Source organism: Paroedura picta, chromosome 3, assembly GCF_049243985.1.
Source record: "Paroedura picta isolate Pp20150507F chromosome 3, Ppicta_v3.0, whole genome shotgun sequence".
NCBI lineage: Eukaryota > Metazoa > Chordata > Lepidosauria > Squamata > Gekkonidae > Paroedura > Paroedura picta.
In genome coordinates this window covers 159377294-159404338 of record NC_135371.1, presented here as the reverse complement: position 1 = coordinate 159404338, position 27045 = coordinate 159377294, and the positions used below count along the sequence as shown (strand labels likewise).

At 47.0% G+C, this 27045-nt stretch overlaps 1 protein-coding gene across 4 annotated transcripts; it reads right to left on the bottom strand.

Annotated features, from left to right (window-relative positions):
* Nucleotides 1-1341: 1341 nt before the first annotated feature.
* Nucleotides 1342-26394, bottom strand: AMHR2 (anti-Mullerian hormone receptor type 2). 4 transcript variants are annotated; one of them, XM_077328996.1, is made up of 10 exons: nucleotides 25835-26394; nucleotides 19723-19863; nucleotides 17296-17382; nucleotides 16243-16382; nucleotides 12795-12821; nucleotides 10365-10479; nucleotides 9140-9300; nucleotides 6249-6396; nucleotides 3202-3338; nucleotides 1342-1754 (listed from the first exon to the last, which is right to left on the bottom strand). In XM_077328996.1, the coding sequence occupies exons 1-10, from the start codon at nucleotides 26088-26090 to the stop codon at nucleotides 1623-1625; spliced, it is 1344 nt and encodes a 447-aa protein (XP_077185111.1). In that variant the 5' UTR covers nucleotides 26091-26394; the 3' UTR covers nucleotides 1342-1622. The 4 variants fall into 4 exon arrangements, with proteins under 4 accessions (XP_077185111.1, XP_077185110.1, XP_077185112.1 ...); XM_077328995.1 differs by having other exon boundaries at nucleotides 12594-12821; nucleotides 25835-26392; XM_077328997.1 differs by lacking the exon at nucleotides 25835-26394 and adding an exon at nucleotides 24802-24953 and having other exon boundaries at nucleotides 12594-12821.
* Nucleotides 26395-27045: the final 651 nt, after the last annotated feature.

Genomic DNA, 27045 nt, shown 5'->3' with positions numbered 1-27045 from the left:
CATGAACCCAATCGTAGGCAAATTCTTTGTTCTAACGGCAGCTTCTCATTGACAGCAGGAAGATAATAATGCTAGCTTCCAGGACTGCGGAAAGGCAGTGTATGCAAAGCGCTCTTATGTGCCATATCAATGCTAAGTATTATTGGAATCTTTTTTTTTGGGTGTGCAGCATTTAAATAAAAGTGTACGCAGCTGGGCCTGCAGGTTTACATTTTAAAAATCAGACCCAACTGGGGAAGGGGAGGGATGAGGTCAGTCAGTCGGGAAAAGCCCAGGTAAACCAGAAGTTTCTTGTGAAGTGAGGGTATCCTCTGGATAATGGGGAAGGGGCGAATGGATTCCAAGAGCAGTGAGCAAAAAGAGGAGTGGGCAAGATGTCTTGTCACCTGGCAAATCTACAGATCTCGTTTAAGTTCTAACCGTACCAATGTCAGCTCTTACAGAGTCCTCACACAAAGTTCTCCTAAAGAATGGCTAAATGATATTTATTAAGGAGGTCGTGTAAAATCGAAGGCTCTCGTCTCTTTTTTTAGATTCTAGAGGGGCCGCCAAGGATGCATACACTTATATTCCCCATGATTCCCCGCTCTTCCATGTGTAGCCAGCTGGGTGACCTTGGGCCAGTCACAGTTCTCTCAGGGCTCTCTCAGCCTCATCTGCCTTGCAGGGTGTCTGTTTTGCAAAGAGGAAGTGTGGGAAATTGTAAGACACTTTGAGATGACTTTGGGTAGTAAAAAAAAGTAGGGAACCAAAAACAGTTCTTCTAAAAATTCTGTATTGCGAACAAAATTCTGAGATCTGTCTCTTTCATGCAAATAAAGCAACTTTATGGGGGTGTGAGTTTGCATATATCCTGTCACATAGAAAGTGACACAGGGCATAGAAACTGCACAGGGCACTGGTGCCCACCAGACATTGAGTTAGATCTAGGGTTGCCAACCTCCAGGTGGTGGCTGGAGATCTCCTGCAATGGAGAGCTCCTGCAATGACATCTGATGCCCAGGTATCACCGATCAGTTCACCTGGAGAAAATGGCCTCTTTGGAAGGCGGATTCTGCGGCATTATACCCCTTCCCTCCCCAGGTTCTAGGTGGCTACTCTAGGTAGATCCCAGCCTCATTTTCTGATGGCAGAGCCTAATCCTGCCAGTGGAAAAAGAGGGGAATGTTTTCCTAATTCTGCATCACAAGGCACTGTTCCCAGTACTGTTCCCAGAGGGCTACAAGCCCCAGGGGCACAATATTGGGGGATGAAGAGTCTAAGAAATGCTAGACGGGGCAGAGAGGGATGATGCTGGCAAGGACCCATTAGTTGAAGGGAGCACCCACAAAAAAACAGGAATCCGGTGGCAAACAAAATTTATTCCGGCCTAAGCTTTTGGGCGTCAGAGCTGACTTCATCAGCTGTATTGGAGTGGACATACCAAACAGTGCTTCATACTCCGTGTTACTTCAGGTTGATTAAGTGGCACATGGGCTGCTTTCCCACTGGGATGAAGTTCAGATCAGATCCTATAGTGAAGCTGTGCCAGGAAGGACTTTCCCTAAGGGCCTCGGTTGCCCTGTCCTAAAGGGGAAAGAAGCCTTGGCCTGATGTCCAGGCAAGCACAATGTACTTGGGGCTCAACACCACTCTTTCACCACATCTGCAGCACCCAGCCTCTGCAGCCTCCGTTGGGCACACTCCGGTTGCAAGCGGGCTTCTGGCTCCGGGTCCCAGCAGTCCTCCAGAAGCTCTTGTAGGTAGACAGAAGCCTAAGGGAAAGGCCAGAGAAGAGGAAGAGTTGTCAAGGGATAATTCACTGGGGTGGGAAGTCCCATTGCAGAGGCCTGGAGGGTTGCTAGCTATGTTTTGGGAAATATCTGGAGAGTTTGGGGGTGGAGCTGGGAGTGGGCAGGGTTTGGGACAGGAAGGGAGTATAATGCTACGGAGTCCACCCTCCAAAGCAGCCTTTTTCTCCAGGGGAACTGATCTCTTTAGTCTGGAGATGAGCTATAGTTCTGCGGAATCCCCAGATCTCACCTGGGGACTGACAGCAAAACAATATTGGGGGAGGGGGGATGTTACACGGTGCAACGGTGCACACACAACAAGCAAAACTCACTGTATAAATCGACCCAACTCGATTAAATCAAACATACATGCACACGTTTTATCAAAACTAATAATGTATATACTCCTTTAAGAAAGTGCAAGTATAGTCAAATTTTTTCCAGCATAGTATAGGTTTGCTACTGATGTCCATACAAAGAACCTGCAAACTTCCATTTCGCCACATCTCGCTTCCTTAGTGGAACCAAAATACCGGCAAGTCTAAACAAGTGCCCAAAGAGGGTCTCAACAGAAGGCCTCCATTCTGGAAGAATTCTTCATAACTGCAAAGATCTATGCAGCTTAAAGGAATCTTTAAACCTGGAAAATAAGGCAGGATCCATGGTAACACTGTAATAGTTTTCTTCTGTTCAGGCCTTCTTTGGGCACCTGTGTAGACTTCTGCTGGAATTGTGGCTCCACTGAAGATGTGAGATGTAGCAAAATGGGGGTTCACCAGGTCCTCATGTGGACATCAGGGACGAGACTATAATATGTCAAAAAAATTGGACTATGCCCATCTGCGGACCGGGATCCCTAAGGGTTGCCAGCTCCGAATTGGTAAACACCTGGAGATTTGGGAGTGGGGTTTAGGGAGAGGAGAGACTTCAGTGGGATATAATGCCATGGAGTCCACCTTCAGCAGCAGCCATTTTCCCCAGGTGAACCAATCTCCAGGTTGGCAGTCCTAGAAGATCTCCAGGTTAGCATTCCTAGCTGACCGCCATGAATGCGATGGCACCCAGCCAGTTTTAGCGTTATACTAAGTGTTGAAAACTCTAGAGGGCGTCACCCCAAGGGTCAGACATGACCCAGTGCTTGCACAGGGGATAACTTTACCTTTAAGTGTTGCCATCCTCCAGTACAGTCCCCCCCTCCCCCCAGTGTTTTTTAGGCCTCCATTGCACCAAAAGAGACTGATATAGATGTGTGTGGGCATGTTGAACAGGCAGACGAATGCGCTTTGTCAGTTTTGCTTTAAGCCATGAAAATCAAGCTCACCCCCTGCCCCATTACAAACCTTTAATGGCCCTGAATTTTGAACAGCACCCCTTTGGAGGGCAGAACATGGATTCCTCTGCAGCCATTTCCCCCCAGATTCTTGTTTACCTGTCCCATCCTTCTCCAAGCAAGCGGAATGGCCGGCCTCCCCCTGTCCTCAACAGCCAGCCTCCTCAGTTCGCTGTACGTAGGGTTGCTGCCCAGTTCTGCTTCGTAGGCTAACTGGAACTCAGGGGTGCTGCTTTCTGAAGAGGCAGAAATAAGTGAAGATAGAGAAACAGAATTCTTGTGACTCAAGTGGCCTGACAGTTGCCCGCCTCCGGGTGGGAGCAAAAACAGAAGACCCGTCAGCCATTAGACACACGGGAGAAGGAAAAAGCTGAGATGGACAGCCAGACGTTCGACAATTCCTTCTTGATGAGAAGAGGATGAGAGATAGAATGAGTTCCGGATTGTCTCTCGTTTTCAGGGTAGCCATTTTCCTCAGTCTTAGGACCCACAAAACAGAGACAGTTGCTACTTGGGATCCTCCATTTACTATTAGAACTGATGGTCCTAGTGATATGCTTAAGTGTTGCATATTGTTGTTGTTGTTGTTGTTGTTGTTATGTGATTTATTCACCGCCACTCCCGAAGCCGGCTCGCAGCGGGTTACATTGATCCATCATTAAAAACCCAGATAGAACCCAATTAAAAACAGGACATCCAGCAATAAAGAGAAAAAGCCAGATGGCGAAACCTAACCCAGCTCTCCTACCCATATCTAATCACGTGGGCTAGGAGGTGGAATGTGGAAAGACATATTTTGAGATATAAATTCATTGATTAGAAATAAGTGCTGGGAGCTACTGAGCAAAGTGGTTACCCTGAAAATGAGAGACTATCCGGACCTGGGTTTCATCCTCTTCTAATAAAGAAGGAATTTGTGGCCATTCAGGTCAGCTTTTTTCTTCCCCAGTGAGCCTCCCGGTGGGGCCTGGAGATCTCCCAGAATCCCATGGATCTCCAAACTGCAGATCAATTCCCTTTAACTTTTGGACGATGGGCTCTATGGGATCAAATCCCTGCTGAGTTCCCTCCAGAGGAGCCATCTCCAGATCCCCAGGAGTTTCCCAACCTAGAGCTGGCATACCGACACATACATTCTCTGCATGCGGCAGGGCTGTAATAGAGGGCCTGTTCCAACACTCACACCCCCACTTGGAATCTGCTAGATTACTTCCATGCAGCAGGCATTTGTGCGGGGAAACTGCTTTCTATGGGCTCAGTCTGAACACCGCGAGGAACGCGTGCTCCACCGCCACAGGTGGGGGGGGGGGATGCATGCAGTTAAATTAAATCATGTGTGGAGCGGCTTTTAGAAGTGACAGCTGTCCCACCGATGAGTGAGGCGAAGCAGAAGTGATCTTTGGCCTCCGCGGGGGAAGCATATGAAGTCGCCCGTTGAGGAGGACTGCTGGATCCGGGTTGGGAAATTTGAGAGCTATAGGCTGGAGAGGGCAGAGTTTGGGGAAGGGAAAGCTCTTGGTGGGGTGTAATGCCATGGAGTTCATTCTCCAACCAGACATTTCCTCAAGGGCAGGGGTAGTCAACCTGTGGTCCTCCAGATGTTCATGGACTACAATTCCCATGAGCCCCTGCCACCGTTTGCTGGCAGGGACTCATGGGAATTGTAGTCCATGAACATCTGGAGGACCACAGGTTGACTACCCCTGCTCAAGGGGACCCGATCTCTGTTGTCTGGAGATAAGTTGTAATCCTGAGAGCTCTTCGGGCTCCACCTGGAGGTTGGCAATCATATATCTGCTACCATTGAGTGGCAGAGGGATAAAGACCCTGCAAATGCAAATGGTTATGATTATTATGTTTACGCATAATGGTGGAGCTTCATGGGGTCACTATGACTCGGTTGCAACCCGAGGGAGCGCTTTTACATTTTGATTCCTTTCATCAACAGCAAGTTTCCTAAATGCCCACCAGGGGGCAGTGTAATCCCCGCCATCACCCCACTTCAATAACAGCAGCTGAAGCAGAACAAACTTTATGTGCATTTCCGCACATTAGTAAATATAGCATCGTGCCGTGGAATGGCAGGGTGTGACATTATATGCCCCCCCCCCTCAGGCTGGCCTCACCTTTTTGCTATCTCGCATTTGTCTGCCTTCTTTTTGTGCGTCTTACTCTCCTCACCTGCTGCTGGAAGAGGCGGAAGAGAGCAGCGCGCCTTATATGCGTCGCACTTCCGCCTGTCAATCAATTCAGGCAACCAAGCCCCTTTCTCCATGTTTTAAAGTTCTCATGATGCCCACTATTTTTTTTAATTGTACTTCTCTGTTGCAATGCCTATGCATAGAGTCATAGATGCATAGTGCTTTTGAATGCCACCCCTTCTGGGATCATGAGTAGGCTTGTGCAGGAAGGGGCCAATTCGGCTTCGGTGCCCATGGAAGTCAACGGCACCATAGACTATAATGGGAATGTCAGCATTCCCTCCTTTCCTGGGGCCTGGGGAGTGAGGGTTTGAGGTACAGCCTCCAAATTTTCAGAGTAGCTCTGGGAGGCTCTTCCCTGACTCCCCTCCAAATATCAGAATGATTGGTCCAAGGGGCCCACGTCTAGGGGCTCCTGAAGAGGGTGCCCCCATCCCTCCATTATATCTAATGGAGAGTCACGGATATAGTCGGCAACGTCACACCCCTCCCATGTTTCCATGCCTTCCTGAATAGCCCTCCCACCCAAGCCTGGCAATGCGATGCCTTGATGTCACTACTGGGTAGTCGAAACGGAAGCTACACCGTGGAATTGCTTTACGCCACTTTCTCTCTCATGTCAATCTTGCCGTATCCTATCTTAAAGATGCTGGCCACGATTATTGGCGACAGGTCAGGGGCTAAAACTACCAAACTACAGCCACATAGCCTGGAAAACCCACAACCACCAGTTGAGTCCAGTGTTGAAAGCCCTCAACAGTTCAGTTTCTCAGTTATGTACCCCCTTCCTCAGCGACTCCATGCAAGCTCAAGTGTGAGACATAAGTTGTGGCAGACATAACATGTGCCAGGCCCCTTGCCATGGGAGGGGCGGGGGCATTGATGTTCAAGATTCAATTGATTTGTGGGCGTGTTCCCTCCCTCTCCCTTCTCTCCCTTGCTCACCTGGGAAGAGTATGGAGCATCTCATCAGGGTTTCCCACAACACCAGGGCCATGGAGTAGACATCTGCCTGCCTCAGTGCAGACCCCAAATCCTGCAGATTCAAGCTCTCATCCAGAATCTCAGGAGCTGTGTAGCGTGGGGCCCCTGCCTGGGAAGAAGGTAAGGTGAGTGACACATATTAGGCACACTATTTTCCTGCTTGGGAAAAAGGAGACTATGATATCACCTGCTTTTGAGAATTTTAAAAGTATAAGTTATATTTTTGTCAATGTTAATATATTGTGTCTGTCTTCTGTATGGTGATGCATTTAGGAATTTTTTAATTTATTTAATTATGTCACTGAAAAAAGAAACTTTGAAAACGTGATTGTGACCAGTTCAGAAGTAAACAAGTAAGAAATAAATAATAATAAATAATAAAATTAAGCTCTAAGGTATACCATAGATTCTAGTCTGATAGCTTCACATGATTGTTGTGAAGATAAAATTGAGAGGAGAATGATGCAAACCAGTTTGGGTCCCTATCTGGGCGGGAGTCAGGGTACGAATGAATTAAAAATCTCCCTTAATTTGCTCTCCACAAGCACATGCAGTATGCGCATGCAGACACACATGTGCGCATGCAGACACACACGCACGCACACACGCAAATAACCAGTAATTTGCCAACCCAACCCTAAATAAGACTCTTGCAGAGGAGAAATCTAGGTTCAAATTCTTGCTTGGCATCAAAGGTGGTTTGTGCCTTTCATTTTCGCTCAGTGTAGCCTACCTCACAGGGAAATTGTGAGGGAAAAAAACAGAGCAAGTTTCACACATGCTGCCCTGAGTTTCTTAAAGAGAGGATAACATATTATTAAACAAAATAAAATTCTATAGCCTAAGTAAATTAAGGACATTGTCTTATTCTTCCTTCTTTTCCTCCAAACTATGAAAGCGAACAAGGAACCTGTTTCTTGAACACCTGGCCAGTTCTGAGCCAGAGGGAGCACTTTGGATGGAGCCTATGAGGTGATTTTATCTGGGCCCCAACCTGGTAAAAGGGGTGTTCATTTGAAAAAGATCAGTGTTCTCAAATCATAAGAAATAGAGATAATCTATCATTTAATACTACATCTCTCTTCAATTGTGTGTGTTTTAAGTGAGGTTTTGTGGGGGAAGTGGAAATCCTATTTCTCCCACGCTGGCTCCCACTTTCTCCTTCTTGCTCTGCCTAATCCTTCAGTTTCCTCCTTTCCTTCTCCCTTAGTCACCCAATCGCCCCTTTTCCTCCCCTTCTTCAACTTGTCGGATTTCCTTTCCTCCCCTCCCCCATCCAGGTCCCTCAATCCAGCTATTTCCCCATTCCACTCCAGCAGTAGTGACCTGTTTTGCCCCTATTTTTGCATGGCGTCTGCATATGTGAAGTTTCACCACAAATTACTTGGGTAGGGTTTAAACCCCCATATTATTTGTTTGCAACACTTTATATATTTTTTCCACAAATCTAAAGACTACTGCACACTCTCAGAAACAGATCAAGCAATATTTTTTTTTATCTACACAGGAAGTCCATCCCTTGTTATTGGATATATCATACGTAAATTTACAGTCATAGTCAGTTTGTTTGTTTGGAGCAATAAGCCATTAGAAAATAGATTAAACTTTTGAAACATTTCAAAACAAAGTAATAAAATAAGCCATAAGATTATATTTACTGATCAAATTAAAAACATTTCCAGATTGTAAAAGTCCACCTGCGGTTATTCTACGTAAATATAGGGTACATAATGCTATACCAGCACTTGATAATTATGAAGCTGTTATTGTCACCCATTATATATCGAAGCCAATCTTGAATGCGATCAATTTATGTACCCAAATACATTTTCTGTGACCTGAAAACTACTCAGAGGTCATTGTGGCTCCCGAGAAGGCAGGCATTGGCCATCAGCATAGCTCAGGTGGGGCAGCTCTCAGGACTCAAGACATCTGCCAGAGCTTACAGTCACTGACCCCCCTGACCCATTTTCCTGCTCTGCCACCTGCCCACATGTCCTTTCCCTTCCGCTAGGGTTGCCAGATTTGGCTGGGGAAATACCTGGAGAGTTTGGTGTGTGGAATCTGGAGAGGGGGGGGGACCCCTCAGTAGGGTATACTGCCATAGAGTCCTCCCTCCAAAGCAGTCATTCCCTCCAGAGAAACTGATCTTGGTTGTCTGGCGATCAAGTGGAATAGCAGGAAATCTCCAGTCACTGCCTGGGATTGGCAACCTTACTCTTCATTCATAAGCAAACCGCTAAAGTCCTGGCTCAACTGATGACACTCTGGGAATCTCCCCAAATCTCTATGGTCTTTACCACAGAGGTTTGGGGGATTCCCAGAGTGTCATTCTAAAGTGACATCACTTCCAGGTTCAGAGGTGATTCCTCCCCCTCCCTCTAATTTTTCCTGAAATGATGATCATCCCACCTGGCTACTCTAGCCTTCCCCACCTTCCCAGAGACACCAAGGAAGGGCATGCATAGTGGAGGTGGCCCTTCCGGTGACCATGAAGCAGCACTCCCAGCTGCATGCACCAGCCTGCAGGTTTAATGAAAGGGCAGATGGTGGTGGCTTCGAGAGCAGGAGGGGGAGCAGAGGCCCAGGGAACATGTAGGTAAATGGAAAGGGAAGTACCAGCAGAGGGCCTGAACACAGGCCAGAAGATCTGGGGAAATATATCAATGAGTAGCTGATTCTGCTCCTAGCAGTGAAATAAATGGCATAGTCTAATGTGTGAGGTTTGGTAACTGGTATGCCCTGCAAATCCGGTAGCACAAGGACACTGCTGTTCACTTATTCTGATTTTGAACAAATCCAGAGTTGCTCTTTTCCAATCTTTTTACTGGACCTGATAAAGAGGCATGTACCTTGCGGACGACGCTTTCTGCGCGGCCCACCCTCCATCGTTCATGGCTGGTAGGCAACGTCATGGCAAGGCCAAAATCACTGATGACGCAAGTCATGTCCTCCTGAACCAGCACATTCTGGCTGCTCAGGTCTCGGTGGGCCACCCCAGGTTTGTGTAGACCTGGGACCAAAGAGAAGGGAAATAATTAATTGAAACAGGAAATGTTAGATAAATATTAAATCCGAAAGAAAATAGACTAACTAGTAGTAAGATACAGAGTATGGGTAATGGGGAAAATCAGAATACATTTATACATTTGTTCATTATGTCTGTTCTTGCTATATATCTTTATATCTTTATCTGTATCACTTTTTTCTTTCCCTTATTCTTTCTGTTCTACCTGTTTCTATTAACTACTGTTTATGCATAGAAAAACTTTAATGGTCTTTAAAAAACAATTCCCTAGGCTTGCCATCCACTCATTTGCCCACTGATGTGAATTGTTGTAGTAAGATAATTTTTTTTTGGGGGGGGGTGTCTTAAAATCCGGAAGTGATTGGTGACACTCTAGGAATCTCCCCAAATCTCTATGGTCTTTACCGTAGAGATTAGGGGGATTCCCAGAGTGTGACCCGGATGTGCTGCAAGGAAGGTGCGAACTAGGGTCCTGGAAAGGGATCTGAAGAGGTGAGGGGGCCCCTGGGCACTCTCTACCCCACCCAACCCCCAACCTGGCACTGGCCTTGCTTAGCATCTCCACTTTAGAAGATCTTTGTTAGCATAGCTGGGGGGAAACACTGCTTGAGATCTTAAAGAGCTGCTTCCCATCAGAGTTGATGAGAGTAGGTAAAATCTTCAGATTACAGAGCAGTGCCCCTGGAGAAAATGGCAGCTCAAGAGAACAGGTTCTATGCAGGGGTGGTCAAATGATGGCTCTCCATATTTCCATGGACTACAATTCCCATGAGCCCCTGCCAGCTGAGAATTGTAGTCCATGGATATCTGGAGAGCCACAGTTTGGCCACCCCAGCCTATGGTATGCCACAGATTTTAGGCAAAATCCCTTTCCCTGTTCCCTGCCTCCAAAGGCACTGCCCCAAATCTCCAGGAATTTCCCAGGCAGGATGTGGTATTCTTAGCCCCAAAGACTGCTGGGTCAGGTGCATAAAGGGGACACTTAAATGGGTAAAGATAGTATAGAGAGTGTGGGGAAAGAGGCATATGTGGGCCCACTTGTAACATACCTTCCTTCCACTGTTGGCCATGTAAGAAAGCAAGGCCTTTGGCAAGGGACGATCCTAGCCGGATAGCAACATCCCAGGAACAAACATGCCGAATGAGGAAATGCCGCAAGGATCCCTGGAAAGACAATTCAGCTACTAGGCCTAAACACTTCTTGATATCTGGCTTCCTCTGTGCAGAATTCATTGTGTGTGTGTATGGTTGCCAACTCTGTCTTAAGAAGTTCCTGGAGATTTTTTGGGGGGGGTGGAGACTAGAGAGGGCAGGGGTTGGGGAAGGGAAGGGGTGGGGTGGGACCTACCAAACAGTCATTTTCTCCAGAGGAACTGGCCTCTGTTATCTGGCAGTTGGCAACTCTGTGTGTGTGTACATGTTTGTAGGATTTTGTGTCAGTTATATGAATCTTCAATGATATGACTCTGGGGCCTATTCTGCACACAACAGATAATGCACTTTAGAAGTAGATTTTCCTGTTCTGCACAGGAAAATCCAGCTGTCAAAGCACATTGAAAGTGCATTATCCTATGTGTGCAGAATGGACCTGGGTTAGTAAATGCCAGGAGATTTGGGGTGGGATATCTGCAGAGGAGAGGGTTTGGGGGGGGGAAGGACTCACTACACACAGGCACAAGGCTTTCAAAGCAGCTATTTTCTTCACAGAAACTGATGTGTAGATGAATTGTAATCCTGGGAGACCAGGCCCTACCTGAAGGCTAGCCCCCCTACCTGCAGTGTTTCCTCCCTCTCATCTATGAGAACCAGTTCTTAGCCATCCCTTTATTCAAATTTGCCCTGAGGTTGTATATGGGGATCTTGCCAACATGCCTTCAGAACTATTTCCCAGTGACGCTTTTCTTGGTTCTGGCCTGGGTAGATTAAGCAAATCACAGTCCATTCCTAAACATAATAAATTTTATTTGACGAAATGAGCATGCATACAAAAGCTTATCCCCAGAATTAAATGTTGTTGGTCTTAAAGGTGCAACTGGATTGTTCTACCCCGTTCTAAGTCCACTGAAGTCACTCTGGGTGAAGGAAGGCATTACTCTTTCTAGGATTGCGCAACAAGGTTTGTGTTTTTTCTGGCCCTGACGTGTTCTGCAAAATGTACACTCTAGGAAGCAGAATAAATCATGCCGACTAAGCAAATTCAAAGCAATGCAGGTTTTCAAAGAATTTGGATGTTTGTGTATGCCACTGGGAAACTGAAGAAAGGAAGGGAACGGAACATGATTAGCAGAATTTAGGAGCCTGGGTTGGGGAATAGTATTGAAGGAGCTTCAACAACTACAGATTTTCTTCACAGTCTTAAAGGCCAGGTGCTTGTTGATTACACAAACACACACACTGGGGGATTTCACATTACCGTTCTAAACCAGATGTTATTTGTTGTAGGCCTGATTTCGAGTAGTAAAGTGATACAGGGACAGAGTTCCACACAGCGATTCTTTTCATTGGCGTGTCATCTCTGAAGAGCTATGGCCATTTCAAACACTGCTGCTTCCCCCTCACACACACCCTTTTTGCTGCATGAGCTGCCTCAGAAGATCTTTTTTCAAATGTTCTAAGCTTAGCGTTATAACGCTAAAGTGACACCATTGAGATCAACTGACTACTTATAAGCTGGTCAGTTGATTCCAGTGATAACACTATAGTGTTATAACACTACAGCGTGCAGCTTAGGACATTTTTTTAAAAACCAAACCTCCAAGGCAGCTCTCGCAGCAAAAAAGGGCAGGGAGGGGAGTGATATTGCAGGAACAACAATGGACATTTTACATGTCCATTTTACATAGTACGCCACAGCAATTCAGAGGCAGAAGGGAGAGGTGAAAACCGGAAGAGAGTAATTTTCATCAATTGCAGTTCAATCACACTTCGTTAACCCTGCACAAGAAAGCTTGTCTGAACAGGTTAATAAATTCCCCTAGCAGCCGGTTAGCGTCCAGTCACTTAAACAGAATACAAAGGTTGTTGGGAAAGCTCCAAATACATGCTTGAATAGCCAAGATTCCAGCGGTGCTGAATTTTGTGTCTAGGGATTCCATATTCCCTATTTGCCTGGCTGAATTGTGGGCATGTGAGATACACTACACCTGACACCACATACAGTTGACAGTGCTGTAAAATCAGACGCACATACACACAACCACTTTGAGTCATAGTATCTATTTGCCATGTGTGCACATAATCAATTTGTCATCCCAGTACTTCCTGTGCACAGCACTCACCAATGGGTACAGGGTCAGCACCAGGAGACCACCTTGTTCTTGGTCTGGCCCTCCACATCCAGCAGCCACAAGCCGTACCACATTATCATGGCTCATCAGTGGAAGGCTGTGCACAGCCCACTCAGACGCAAACTCCCGGTAGCAAGAATGAGCAAAGGTCTTAATGGCTACGGGATGCTGACCGAATGTCCCCTGCCATACCTTAGAGCACTGCCCTTCATGAAGAACCTGTCAGGACAAAGAGGAAAACTTATCTCAGCTTTTAAACTATAAACAAGGCATTTCCATTATGATCAATCATGCCACATAAGGGGGATAGAAAATGGACAAGAGACACTTAAAAATTAGGGCTGCCAGTTCCAGATTGGGGGAACCTGGAGATTTGGGGGGTGAAGCCTGTAGAGGGCAGGATTTGGGGAGGGGAGGGGCTTAATTGGGGTATAATGCCACACAGACCTCCTATTAAGTGGCCATTTAATCCATGGGAACTCATCTCCATTGCCTGGAGATGAGTTTTAATTCTGGGGGATCCCCAGGTCCTACCTGAAGGCCAGCAGCCCTACAATATGTATTCCATCTCCTAGAGATCATTCATTGACACTATGTCTGTTGATACTGTTATCAAACGTGTTGTTATGCTATGATTATTCTTAAAACGGTTGTTAAAATTGATGTTAAAACTGTTGACAATTACGAAACTTACCTGCACTTTGTTACCCACCTAAAGTTCTCTGTAAACTGCCCTGAACCATAATGGAGGGCAGTATATAAATGCAGATAGACAGACAGACAGACAGACAGACAGACAGATAGATAGATAGACCAGTCTAATTTAAGCTTCACATGTGAGAGCACTTTGAAAATGTGTTTAACATTAAGGGCTAATCCTCAGGAAAGTTCTGGAAATCGTAGTTTTGTGCATACCTCATTAGCCCTCGGAAGTAAGATTTGCAGATCATCTTCACCCAAGTCTTAAAGTGGATTTCACTTATATTTCTTTATAACGTAAGTGCTACAAGGGGCAAAATATCAATTATGTGTCCCCAACATGGTGTCTGCAGACAAATTTCCTGGGACCCACCAAGAGTTATTTTAAAATGGCCAGTCCATCCTTTTACCTAGCAAGTCTTCAGATTGGCCATTGAAAATCTGATCATCTGTACAGCTTTTTAAAGATGTTGCTTTGGCAGAAACAGCAACCATAGCACAAGGAGTTTCACTGTGATAAGCTGCAGCAGCCATTTTGTGGCTGGCTCTGCTTCCTGTGGCGGCCATTTTGTGGCTGTGCCAACCATGCTGCGTCAGAATTCCAAGGGTGACTGGAGGCCCAACAAGACTGGGGACCCCTGTTCTATTAGAACACCCCCAAATTGACACAAAACATTGTGCAAGCTTTCAAGCTCACCAGAAATCTTTATCAGACTGGATTGTACCCATTTTTTGTTTAAGACAGAAAGGCAGAAAGCAAATGTTTCAGGCCCTGAAGTTAATAACTGATGTTGCACAAATTCTCTGCGTCAAACTGCCTACAGTAAAGTACTGTCTAGCAAGGGGCCACTCATAACATCTGGAAAAGCTCATGCAGGAATAAAATGTTGCTAGTTTTGAAGGAACCAGGAAGAAAAGAGCTAGTTTTCTGTACCCTGCTTTTTACTACCCAGAGGAGTCTCAAAGGAGCTTCCAATCACCTATCCTTCTCTCCCCACAACAGACACCCTGTGAAGGAGGCGAGACTGAGAGAGTTCTGAGAGAATTGTGACTAGCCCAAGGTTACCTAGCTGGCTGCATGTGGAGGAGGAGTGGAGAAATCAAACCTGGTTCCCCAAATTAGAGGCTGCTGCTCATAACCACTACACCAAGCTGGCTCTCGGGAGATTCCTGTTTATTTTTGCTGTTACTGACTAATACCCCAGTCCCTATGGAATTGTACATACCGTATTTGCCGGCGTATAACACAACTGGGCATATAAGACGACCCCCCAACATTTCCTCTCAAAATATAGAGTTTGTTACATTATATTACAGTACTATGGGCCACTATGGGCAGCTATGTCTATCCCAACTGAAGTGCACCCGGCGTATAGGACGATCCCCCCCCCCACTTGGAGGCATGTTTTTCAGGAGGGGGAAATAGTCTTATACGCAAGGAAATACTGTATTTCTTCTTTTCATTTACTGAACCTAACAGCGCTCTCCTGTTTGGTGTAGTGGTTAGGAGCATGGGTTCGATTCTGCACTCCCCCACGTGCAGCCAGCTGGGTGACCTTGGGCTCGCCACAGCACAGATAAAGTTGTTCTGACTGAGCAGGAATATCAGGGCTCTCTCAGCCTCCCCTCCCTCACACGGTGTCTGTTGTGGGGAGAGGAAAGGGAAGGCGACTGAAAGCCGCTTTGAGCCTCCTTCGGGTAGGGAAAAGCAGCATATAAGAACCAACTCTTCTTCTTCTAAGAGGAGTTATGAGAACCTTCTAAGCCCATTGGCTTTGCTGGATTTACAAGGTCCAGAGTGAACAGCCAATCATTCAGGACTAGGGTTGCCAATCTCCAGGTGTAGCCTGGAGTTCCCCCAGAATTATAACTCATCTCCAGACCACAAACGATGCCTTAAACTTTGCTGAAGTTCCTAGCCTTCCCAAACTGCCCTCCCAAGCTCCACCCCCAAATCTCCAAGACATTCCCAACCTGAAACCTGTATGCCTATTCAATACAGACTGAGAATTGCATAGTAGAAGGTGGTCCTTTTTTTGATGCAAATGTCGATCAAGTTGGAATGTTTGTCATGTGGCCTCTCTAAGTATGGTGTCAGAAGTGCCGTCTCAGATGGAACAAGCATACACAAGTTGACCCTGGAACAACATTTCCCAACCACAGTACTAAGGTACCGTGAAGGCCCTTAATAGTACTGCAGTGGGGGGGGGGGTGTGTTGTGGTGTGTTGTGGTAGGCAGGTGTGGCCAGCTGGCATCACTTCCTGGTATCTCGAAGCCTGGAAAATATTTCAGCAGTACCTCTATGGTCAAAAGGTTGAAAAAGGCTGCCTTTGAGTGACATTAGTGCTTCCCAGGTACCCAGGTGCAAGCGCTGATAAATAACAGACCAGGGATATTGCTCCACTGGGAAGTGCTGCCAGATCAGGATGTGGCATGAGACTGACTCTTTGGGATCATGATTCCTAGAAGTTGGAGGATTCAGAATAGAGATGTGACTGTCCCTTCTCTGACGTGCACAAGGGTACCCAGCGTCTAACCAACATAGCACCCATCACACCACCTGACTCGTAGATCTGTAAATCAATGGACTGGAGACCTTACAACTTCGTCAACACTTGAACGCATGGCATATAGATATCAGTTGCATGTGGACATGTTTTTAGATATTTGGAAATCGTTTTATAGAATCAGATAGAAACCACTGTTATATTTGTGTTTCTACTTTATTCATACTTTTCCAGTTTTTTCATATTAGTTGTTGACATTTTAGGAAGGAAGGAAGGAAGGAAGGAAGGAAGGAAGGAAGGAAGGAAGGAAGGAAGGAAGGAAGGAAGGAAGGAAGGAAGGAAGGAAGGAAGGAAGGAAGGAAGGAAGGAAGGAAGGAAGGAAGGAAGGAAGGAAGGAAGGAAATGTCCTGACATGTGGGAAAGGAGGTGATACCTTATGGAATTGGAGATCCAGAAGCTCCTTCTTGGGCAATTTCCTCTCGGAGTATCTCTCTGATCCTGTGGTGACCTTAGTGAGTTCCCCAGTTTCTTGTGGTCTCATGGACAAGGCAGGGCCTTTCCACAGTCTGAGAACTGGCAGAAGAAGGGAGGGAGGGAAATGAGATTTGCCCTTCCATGTTTCTTGGTCATCCAAGTTTTTATGCAAGTGTTCATGGCTTTACCTACTATATTCAGATTCTTCTTCTCCTGAAGGAAGAAGAGATATGCTGAGCAATGAACCTCCATGCCTAATCCAGTAGAAATCCTACTCAGACACACATCCCCTTCCAATTTCTCAGACATCTTGCATAGCGCACGAAACCCAGGCTACTTTTGAAATACTGGGTACTAGAAACTTGCTACTTTAAAGAAACCAAAAAACATGCTAATATTGGATTCTGCACCCAGTATCAATTTCTGAATATTCACAACTTGGCCTTAAGTTGCATGCAGTTAGGGTTGCCAATTCCCCCATGGCCTCTGGCAGAGGAGATTTAGGGTTGCCAGATCCATTATTCCTGGAGATTTGGAGATGGAGCCTGGGGAGGACAGGGACCTCAGTGGGGCACAATGCCACACAGTCCACCCTTCAAAGCAGACACTCTGTCCAGGGGAACTGATCTCTGTATTCTGGAGATGAGCTGTAATTCTGGGGGATCCCCAGACCCAACCTGGAGGCTGGCATCCCTACATGCAGTATATCCTGGGCCTTGCAGGTGGAACAGAGGCCTGTAGGTGCCAGAGGAATGTCCTTGCTTCTTGAAAACCATGTGGTAACTCTGTGTGGGCAGTGGTTTGTTCATGAAAGTATGCGCATGTGTACTCCATGATGGTCCTGTGTGTAATACTAGGAGCACAGCGTGAGAAAATAAGTTCCTGCAAGCACCTCAGGCTACACAGGAGGGAGTGTGTGCGTGCATCTCACACACACACACAAACTCCTTCTTCCCATTGTGGGGCCAAGCCTTATTATTCTATGCCAAAGCTCATCTTGATGGCACAGTACCTAGAAACGCCAAGAAGCCAAGGAGGAACAGAACGGGGCAGGCTGAGATGATCCAGATGGTCCCGGTGGAATTAGGCAAGGAATCAGCTACAAAGATAAAACAGAGGTCATGGAAGGTGTTCCAAGAAGGGAGAACCGGCATTCCACATTTTGGGGCAGGAGAACAGTGTGTGTGTGTGTGGGGGGGATAATTAATTCTTCTTCACCTATTTCCCACCAAGCAACTGCATATACCTCCAAACTTCTTGGTTCCAAGCCTAGAGCACCCATCCTAACAGCCACTCCTCCATATCTGCAGGTGCTTCTGGGTCTCTGCACGTCTGTCTCCCCTCTGCACATCCTTGGCATCAGTTTCCTTCCCATCCTCACAGGACTTTCCTCTGATGTTTTAATTAAAATTAAAGCTGGGGAGAAAGGCCTTTCCCTCCCCATATAATACCGCCCACACTTTCTCCACTCCTGCAGCCAACATTCCGGTATCCTCCCATCCCAGATCTTTGAAGGCCACTGCCACGCCGTGGCCCGGCAGCACTCCAGGTGGGAGGGAGCCGTTCCAGCTCATAAAAGTGACAGATTCTGTAGCCAATGGGATTTGACTCCTTTAGGATGAAGAGAAACAAATGGATTTGGGGGGGCAGCCATGAATCCCCGCTCTGTCATAGAAGCTTGCAGGTTAACATTGGCCCAGTCTCATACTCTTGAGCAGGGGTAGTCAAACTGCGGCCCTCCAGATGTCCATGGACTACAATCCCCAGGAGCCCCTGCCAGCATTCGCTGGCAGGGGCTCCTGGGAATTGTAGTCCATGGACATCTGGAGGGCCGCAGTTTGACTACCCCTACTCTTGAGGGATGTTGGGAGGATAAAATGGAAGAGAGGAGAGCAATGTAGCTGCTTTGAGTCCCCATCAAGGAGAAAGCAGGGAAGGAACATAAATTAAGCAAATAAAACCAATAAATGTGGCTTGATCAGCTATAAGGATGCCAGAGTCTTGAAGAGTCCACAAACTGCAGTCAAACTGCTCTTCACGGCACAGAAGCAGGCCAGAATATCACCACCACCCCTTGATTCACAGGCCATCCTAGGTCCTGAAGGCGCTTAAAAAGCCCCTGGTTTTCTCCTTTTTTCCCCTTCAAACAACTTATCCCTGCAATGAGGGTTGCATGATGTAGGAAACAGTCTGTCACATTGTACTTAAACCCAGGGCGATTTTTACAGTGGTTCTGTGGAAGAGGCCTACTCAAGCCTGGAGTGTCTCAAGGACAGGAATTCCTGGCATAACTCAGCATGTTCAAAAGAGCTCCCAGGATGAAAATCTCTCAGGATTAAAAACTAAAGGCCTCTCCATATTTCCAGAACAACCATATTATGATCTGATGATCACATTTTTTGTCCAAAAGTATCTCAGGTGGGTCTGTATCTTAGGTTGACAAATATGCATCAGGCTGACTGGGATGTGTAAATCCATGCTGTACTCATGAAAGTTTTTCTACCCCGCTTTTCTCTACCCGAAGGAGTCTCAAAGTGGCTTACAATTGCTTTTCCTGCCTCTCCCCACAACAGACACCCTGTGAGGAAGGGGAGGCTGAGAGAGCTCAGACCCTAAGAATTCCCATCTCTGTCACAAGTGGAGCTTGGACATTCATCTTCTAGCGCAGCCTTTCTAAAGTTTTTTTTACCACTGAGAAACCCCTGAAACATTCTTCAGGCTTCAAGAAACCCCAGAAGTGATTGTGCAGAATATGGTTGGGAAGCATACTTGTGTATATGCTCACCCGGGCCCTTCTCATCCCCTTCAGGCCTATCATTGGCCATGTTGGGAGGGGTGGGGTTGACATAACCATATATGATCATATCACCCAATAAATATTTAACAAACTTAAAAAATATTTTAAAAATTAATTAACCCCCACCCATTCGGGAAACCTTTCCAGGACCATCACGAAACCCTGGTTGAAAAAGCCTGGTTTGGGGAGAGACAGCATGGGGATCCGGAGGAAGGGGGTACTCTGGATAAGCTTCGTGAGAAATGTCATGGGAGCGGGCAGTTCCGCCTTCTTCAAAGGGCAGCTATCAGGCTGACTCAGCTGTCGGGAGTCTTCCCTCCCTACACCCTTCAAGGTCTCTGCCGAGTGCCCGGGCAGCTTCCATGTGGACGCAGTGGTGTACGGGACAGCACCTGCTGGTGTGGGAGAGGCCAGAACCCGTAAACTGTTGTGACGTGTGATAAGTCAGAAAGGGAACAGCGGTGAGAGAAGGCAGGGAGAAAGGAAAGGAATTTGAAAGAAGGAGGAGGAGCGGAGTTTTGTGCTAATAGGTTTTGGCCCTGAGAGTTCTAACAGTCTCCTTCCCCTACAGTCCTCTGTCATCTCTGCTTCCTCTCCATGTTCCTTGACCTCAGACACCCACCCACCCCCCAAATCTCTTACCGTGTCTCTTCCCATCATGGCTGATGTTGGCATTGCACAGATCCGCCCGGCACTTGCAGGACAACTTGAGCGTGTCCTCAGAGGATCGAGACTCGCAAACCGGGGAGTCGCATGTGGCTTCCTTTTCGCTAATCCAGCAACCTGAGGGCAAAGCCAGAAAGGAAGGGGAGAAGAGCCCACCCCTCCCGTCAGCCACACCTTAGAAAATTCCTGATAAGAAAAAGAAAGCCAAGAGTCCGACAAGTTCAAAAGTGTTGTCCCCGTTGTCTCTAATACTGGGAATAACTGATTGCCCTTTTTTCTTTCCTGTCACACGTTGGTGTGGCATGATCATTCCAGCGTTGACCATGCCAGGATGGGAAATTCCTGGAGATTCAGGGTGTGGGGGGAGGAGAAGGTTTGGGGAGAGAAAAGACTTTAGTGGGCTATCATGTGATAGAGTCCACTGTTCAAAGCAGCTATTCTCCCCAGAGGAATTAATCTCTGCAGGCTGGAGATGGGTTATAATACCAGATCTCTGTTGTTGTTGTTGTTGTTAGGTGCGAAGTCGTGTCCGACCCATCGCGACCCCATGAACAACGATCCTCCAAGGCCTTCCTGTCCTCTGCCATTCCCCGGAGTCCATTTAAGTTTGCACCGACTGCTCCAGTGACTCCATCCAGCCGCCTCATTCTCTGTCGTCCCCTTCTTCTTTTGCCCTCCATCGCTCCCAGCATTAGGCTCTTCTCCAGGGAGTCCTTCCTTCTCATGAAGTGGACCAGATCTTAGCTCTCCCCAAATTGGCCTTATCGTGGTTATTATAAGCTATTTAGAACTGGATTCTTCTTTAGTCTTCACACCGCTTCCTTTCTCTCACTGTAACTGCCAGAAATCTGTGTTTGGAACACAGCAATGTGTGTTTGGATCTGTGTCTCCAAAACTTCAAAGAACAATTATTTCACCCCTTCTACCATCCCACCCTCCATTATCCCCTCTTTCCCATTAGAGTTGGGTCCTTCAGGGCTGGATCAATCACTGGTGATCACAAATACAGCTACCCAATTTGATACTTGGGCCTACAGGCGGCTCTAAATTAGAACACAATCACATACATCTCAGTAAAATACGGAATGTACTTTGCCATCCTAGTCTCATTCACACAACAATTCTAGCCTGTACTTAACCCGGAAGGTCACTATGAAATCAAAGGGACTTTAGAACAAACCCGCTGGGTTTCTTGATGGCCCTGGAAGGGTTTCCAAAATGAGTTCATTAATTTTTAATGTATTTTAAAATTACTTTTTCGCAACAGCCGATAATTACAAATTAACACGCCACTGCTGATTTTTTAAACTTGGGTGATCATTAAGTCCTCGGCAAGCTGCATAAGAGAGGCTTTTTTGTCTTGCCAAGAAGTATCTTTATATCTTCCCCAGCTTTTTAAAGATATTAAGCTCTACAGAACCTGAACGCTTGTTCACTGCTTTGTTTCGTTTTATTACACTGCTGTGGTCCACAGGTGGGTCGAATCACCACTCAGCCACTATGAGAATTAGGCTACTATGATGATTCTTGGGGAGTCTGACAGAACTATTTGCTTAAGGGAACTACCCAGGGAGCTCATAACCATGTTAGGATTTGAACCAAGATGTCTGTATTGTGTTAGCTAGGGATGCCAGGGCTCAGGTCGATCCTGGTGATCCCCTGGAATTCTAGCTCATCTCCAGGTGACAGAGATCGGTTCCCCTGGAGAAAATAGCTTCTTTTTGGTGGGGTTTCCATCACATTATAACCCAGTGAAGTCCCTCCCCACCCCAAATCCCACCGACTCCTAGCTCCACCCCCAAAGTCTCCAGGTATTCCCCAACCCAGAGCTGGGGACCTTCCTGTTAACAATCCAAATTACAGAATTTGGGTCCTGGTTTTGCACAGACTCAAAAGTTTCTCACTGAAGTTCATCCTCCTCTGTTGACATCAGCAGCACAGAACTCCTCCTCGTACCTACAAAGGGTGTAGTTTTCCTTCTGCTTTTCCATTTTGGAACCTAGATGAAACCTTCAAGTTAGAATCATAGAGTTGGAAGGGACCTCCTGGGTCATCTAGTCCAACCCCCTGCACCATGCAGGACACTCACAATCCTATCGCTCATCCACTGTGACCTGCCACCCCCTTAAGCCTTCACAGAATCAGCCTCTCCGTCAGATGGGTATCTCCTATGCCTCTTTCCTTTGAGTCATGTGTTCCCTTTAGAAGGAAGAGGAATCAGTGCTGTTCTGTGGCAGGAACCCTTTCATGCTGTTCTCCCTTCTTTTGTTTTCTCTGAACCTTTAAATCGGATTGCTTAGAGTCAGGGGTGGCCAAACTGTGGTTCTCCAGATGTCCATGGACTACAATTCCCATGAGCCCCTGCCAGCCCATGGGAGAGTGATCCATTTCCCAAAAAAGGTCATGTGACATCTGTTATTAGGATCAATCAAAATGTCAGTGTGCCATGTGCATCACAAAGCAGGATATTCTAGGATCTGTGAGACCCATGGAAATTCTCTCAGCGATCCCGGCCATTCACACACTCAGCCTAACCCGCCTCACAGGGTTGTTGTTGTGAAGGTAAGATGGAAGAGAGGGGAATGATATAAGCCCCTTCGGTTTTCCATTGGAAAGACAGGCAAGACAAATTAATTGCACATAATGCAGTGTATGAACTTCTGAGTTCTCATCAGATTGGATACCCAGTACGAAGGGGGGAGAGATTGCTTTGAGACACGGTAACAGATCCCAAAGTTTTTATTTTGAACGTAGGATGTGCTGCACACTCCGTGAGAGGAGTTCTGACAGTGCTAGACCTTTCAAGCAGGTGGGACAAAACGTTAGCATGTGAAAGTCCGCAGTTTGCCTTCTTTGGGGCGCATGGACCTCCTTACATTCTCCGGTTCCTTGGAGAGAAACACCTGCTTTGGACGGTGATTTTGTATCCCTCCAAAAACTCTACCATCTCCAGGCTCCACCTCCAAAAGTCCAATAATTTTTCAACCCAGAGTTGGCAACCCTAAGAGAGAGCATTAGCCCTTTCCCTAACCAAATAATTTTCACAGCCTGAAATGGCTGCAGGGAGCCATGGCTTAACCCAAGGGTAGGCAACTGTGGCCCTCCAGATGTCCATGGACTACAATTCCCATGAGCCCCTGCCAGCATTTGCTAGCAGGGGCTCATGGGAATTGTAGTCCATGGACATCTGAAGGAGCACAGGTGCAGGTGTACAAAAAAGGAGGAAGAGTTGATTTTTATACCTTGCTTTTCACTACTTGAAAGAGTCCCAAAGCTACTTACAAACATTTCCCTTATTTCCCCCACAACATAGGCCCTATAAGATTGATGGGGCTGAGAGAGCTCTAAGAGAACTGATTTATGAGAACAGTCCTAAGAGAACTGTGACTAGCCCAGCATCACCCAGCTGGCTTCATGTGGAAGGGTTGGGAATCAAACAAAGTTCTCCAGATTAGAGATTGCTACTCTTAACCCCTACACTTACACTAAATGGAACACAAGCACATTTTATCATCCATGCAGTCACTGAGGCTCAGGGAAATTGAACTCTCAAATGCATGCTCATCAGTGTATGATTGCATATTACTAAATGATTATTTGCATGTAAGGATCTGCTAGAAGAGCCTCTTGTGGCGCAGAGTGGTAAGGCAGCCGTCTGAAAGCTTTGCCCATGAGGCTGGGAGTTCGATCCCAGCAGCCGGCTCAAGGTTGACTCAGCCTTCCATCCTTCCGAGGTCGGTAAAATGAGTACCCAGCTTGCTGCTGGGGGGGTAAACGGTAATGACTGGGGAAGGCACTGGCAAACCACCCCGTATTGAGTCTGCCATGAAAACGCTAGAGGGCGTCACCCCAAGGGTCAGACATGACTCGGTGCTTGCACAGGGGATACCTTTACCTTTACCTTTAAGGATCTGCTAGGGTTGCCAGCCTCTAGGTGGGGCCTTGGCATCTCTCAACATTGCAATGGATCTGCAGGCTAGAAGAGGAGAGCATGGCTGCTTTGGCAGGTGGGATGTCTGACATCATACCCTGCTGAGGTCCTTCACCAAGCTCTACTCCAGATCTCCAGGAATTTCCCAACCAAAAGTTGGCAACCCCAGAATTTGTCATGGTTGACCAATATACCTGTGCAACTCCTGGCAGGGGCTCATGGGAATTGCAGTCCATGTATATCCAGAAAGCCACAGTATATCCAGAAAGCCATAGGCAGTCAAACATATGAACTGACTCCCTTGAAAAGACTTACTTTTGCAGTAAGGTGAAAGTTGTGCCTGGGGGTCTTTGGTCTGGGGCCCATCTGCATGTGTATGCCGTCTCTTAACATGGCAATAATCAAACAACAATCGAACAATGAACAAACTGGTATGAACCAGCTCCAGATTTTCTTATCATGGCAAGCAGAATTATCTCCAGGGGAGGAAATGCATACATTCAGCTGCAAACCATCCAATTATATTAGGTCTGCCTACAAATCATCCCGTAGAATTCCTGGAGTTGTCAGGAATCAAAAAGGCAATCCAGCTCAAACTCTCCTCCTGCTCTAGGGCAAGACGGCCTCCTCGGTCTATAAAACCTTTTATCTCAGTGGCACTGCTTACAATAGCCGAGTCTCTCTGTGCCTTTTAAACCAGCCCAGATCAAAAGCTGGGCTTGACAGAAATGGAGACTCCTCTTTCAGTGTTTCTCTCTCCCACATTGTTAATTTACTAGATTCAGGGGAGTGGCCAGGTTGGTTTGAGAAGCAGCAGAAGAAAGTTTGAGGCTTGGGGGCACCTTTACACTCCAGCCCCCAAAGTTTTTTTTCTGGGCATAAATTTCTTCGGATTCATTGAAACATTTACTAGTTTCATTTCCTCACAGAAGCCAAAAATACTTGGGCCGGCCTGTTAGGTCAAGCACCGTATTGGCTGCTTAATTTTGAGGGAGAAGGAAATGAGGACCCCCCAGGGGAGTGGACTCAATGACCTTCTGGCCACTCTAATAACTCCAGGTTTTTTTTGGGGGGGGGAGGTCTGAGATCGTGGAGCCCACACATCTGTCCAATGCTACCCTCACCTACAAAAGGCAGCCGAATCTTGATGCTTTTGTTCCCATCCATGCATTCAAAGACAGCCGGGACTGGAAGCTATTGGGGCTTCTGACCTCCTGCTGCAGTCCCACCTAAGTCCAGCACACTTCTGTTTCCTGACTGCCCGGCAGTGGGGGAAAATCCTGGCTACACGGTTTGGAGATATAAATGCTCACCAGCTTAGCATTAAAGGAGCCATGTATTTCTGCTCAGTAACCTTCCGTTTGCTTTTCAAGGAGCAGGAGTGTCGATTTGTGCCTAAAACAGCCTATTGAAAGGAAGCCGGTAAGCAAATGTCTGGGCTAATAATTATTTCTAGAGCTACTGTGAAAAACCCAAGATGTTGTGGTTAACACAGGTTTACATAGACTCTTTAGGTGTAGGAAAGGGGGGAAAATATTGTGCATGCTCAGAAACTACATAAACGATGCCTATAATTGTCTAGCAGCCCACCCAGTTGAACATGATCAGTGGACTCTTTAGGCATAGGAAAGGGAAGAAAATATTGTGCATGCTCAGAAGCTACGTAAACCAGGGGTAGTCAACCTGTGGTCCTCCAGATGTTCATGGACTACAATTCCCATGAACATCTGGAGGACCACAGGTTGACTACCTACCCCTGACGTAAACGATGCCTATACTTGTCTAGCAGCCCACCCAGTTGAACAGTAGACTCTTTAGGTATAGGAAAGGGGAGGGAGGATTATTGCACATGCTCAAATACCATGTAACCGATGCCTATAATTGTCTAGTAGTCCACCCAGATGAGCATGATCAATACTCTTTAGATATAGGAAAGGGGGGGGGACAGTATTGTGCATGCTCACATACTATGTACCTGATGCCTTTAATTGTCTAGCAGCCCACCCACCCAGTTGAGCGTGATCCATTTCAGACTTGTTTCTGCAATCACCTTCCCTTGGCAAATAAAAACAGCTTTAAAACCTCTTACCCAGTTTGTCTGCTTAGGGGCACCCCAGCAGTTAAGCAGACCCCACGGACTTCCACAACACTCCTCACCTTTCAACTGGGCCTGGAGCTGACCCTGGATCACCTTCCAAATGCCGAAACAGCACTGATTGTGAGGGCACTGGATGGTGCCATTCCGGCCATCTTCCAAAATTAAGCCCTGGAGATGTTCTACGCCTTCCGTCAGAGCGCCGGATTCGTAAGAGATGCAGCTACGGTTTTCAGCCCGGGCACCGGTCCACATGCTTTGCGGTCCCTGCACCAGCAGCCAGAAGGTCGCTCTCCAAAGGAGGCCGTAGGAGCCCATCTGCTTTCCAGCACCACCTGGGCTGGGGATGGGAGCCCTGCTTGCCCGCCTTGGTGTCCCTCCTCCAGAGTCAGGTGGGAAGGATTTGGCTGACTCCAAAGTGTGGGCTGGGGCTGGTTGCTGTCAGCTCATCCCCGCAAGCAGGGGAGGAAGGCACTTTGTCTAGCCGAGAAGGACAAGTGGGCTCTCCGGCAGGCTTGTCTTTATTCCCGGCATTTTGGGACAACTAACCTGCCATGCTGCAAAAGGAAAACAACCCTCCCACGAGACAGCTGCACTCATCCCAGACCCAACAAAGGTAATCTCAGCTGACCTAGCTTGAGATGGCAAAAATACAGGCCAAGGACGGCGTTTTAGATTCCACTGGGTGGGTGGTGAGGTTGCAGAGATTTCGTTAGCTGGAAGAAAAGTCCCTGCAAGGCTTAAAAGCCCTGCTGTTGGATACATTGAAGGTTAATCTGCAAATACAGAAAAACCTGTCTGTTTAGAGAAGAGCTGGGTTTTTATACTCAGTTGTTCACTACCCAAAAGGAGTCCCAAAGCGGTTTACACACACTTTTTCCTTCCTCTCTGCACAACAGGCATCCTGTCAGGTAGGTAGGGCTGAGAGAGCTCGGAGAGAACTGCTCTGCAAGAACAGTCCCAGGAGAACTGTGACTGGTCCAAGGACTGGTCCTGGCTGCATGTGGAAGATGCAGGAATCAAACCTGGTTCTCCATATTGGAGTCTGCTGCTCTTAACCGTAACGCCATGCTGGCTTTTTAACTTTATACTGTGTGTTTTTAAAAAATTATAGGAAATGTGATCCACACTGTCCTCTCTTCTTTTTTGAGCCTTGGTAGTTGAGCTTTTGTTATACATGGCTAGCCACATAGGCTCATTTGTATACCACCACTGGAGCCACCAGAGGGACAGGGTCAGGGAGTTGTACAGAAATGTGTGGTTTGAAATAGGT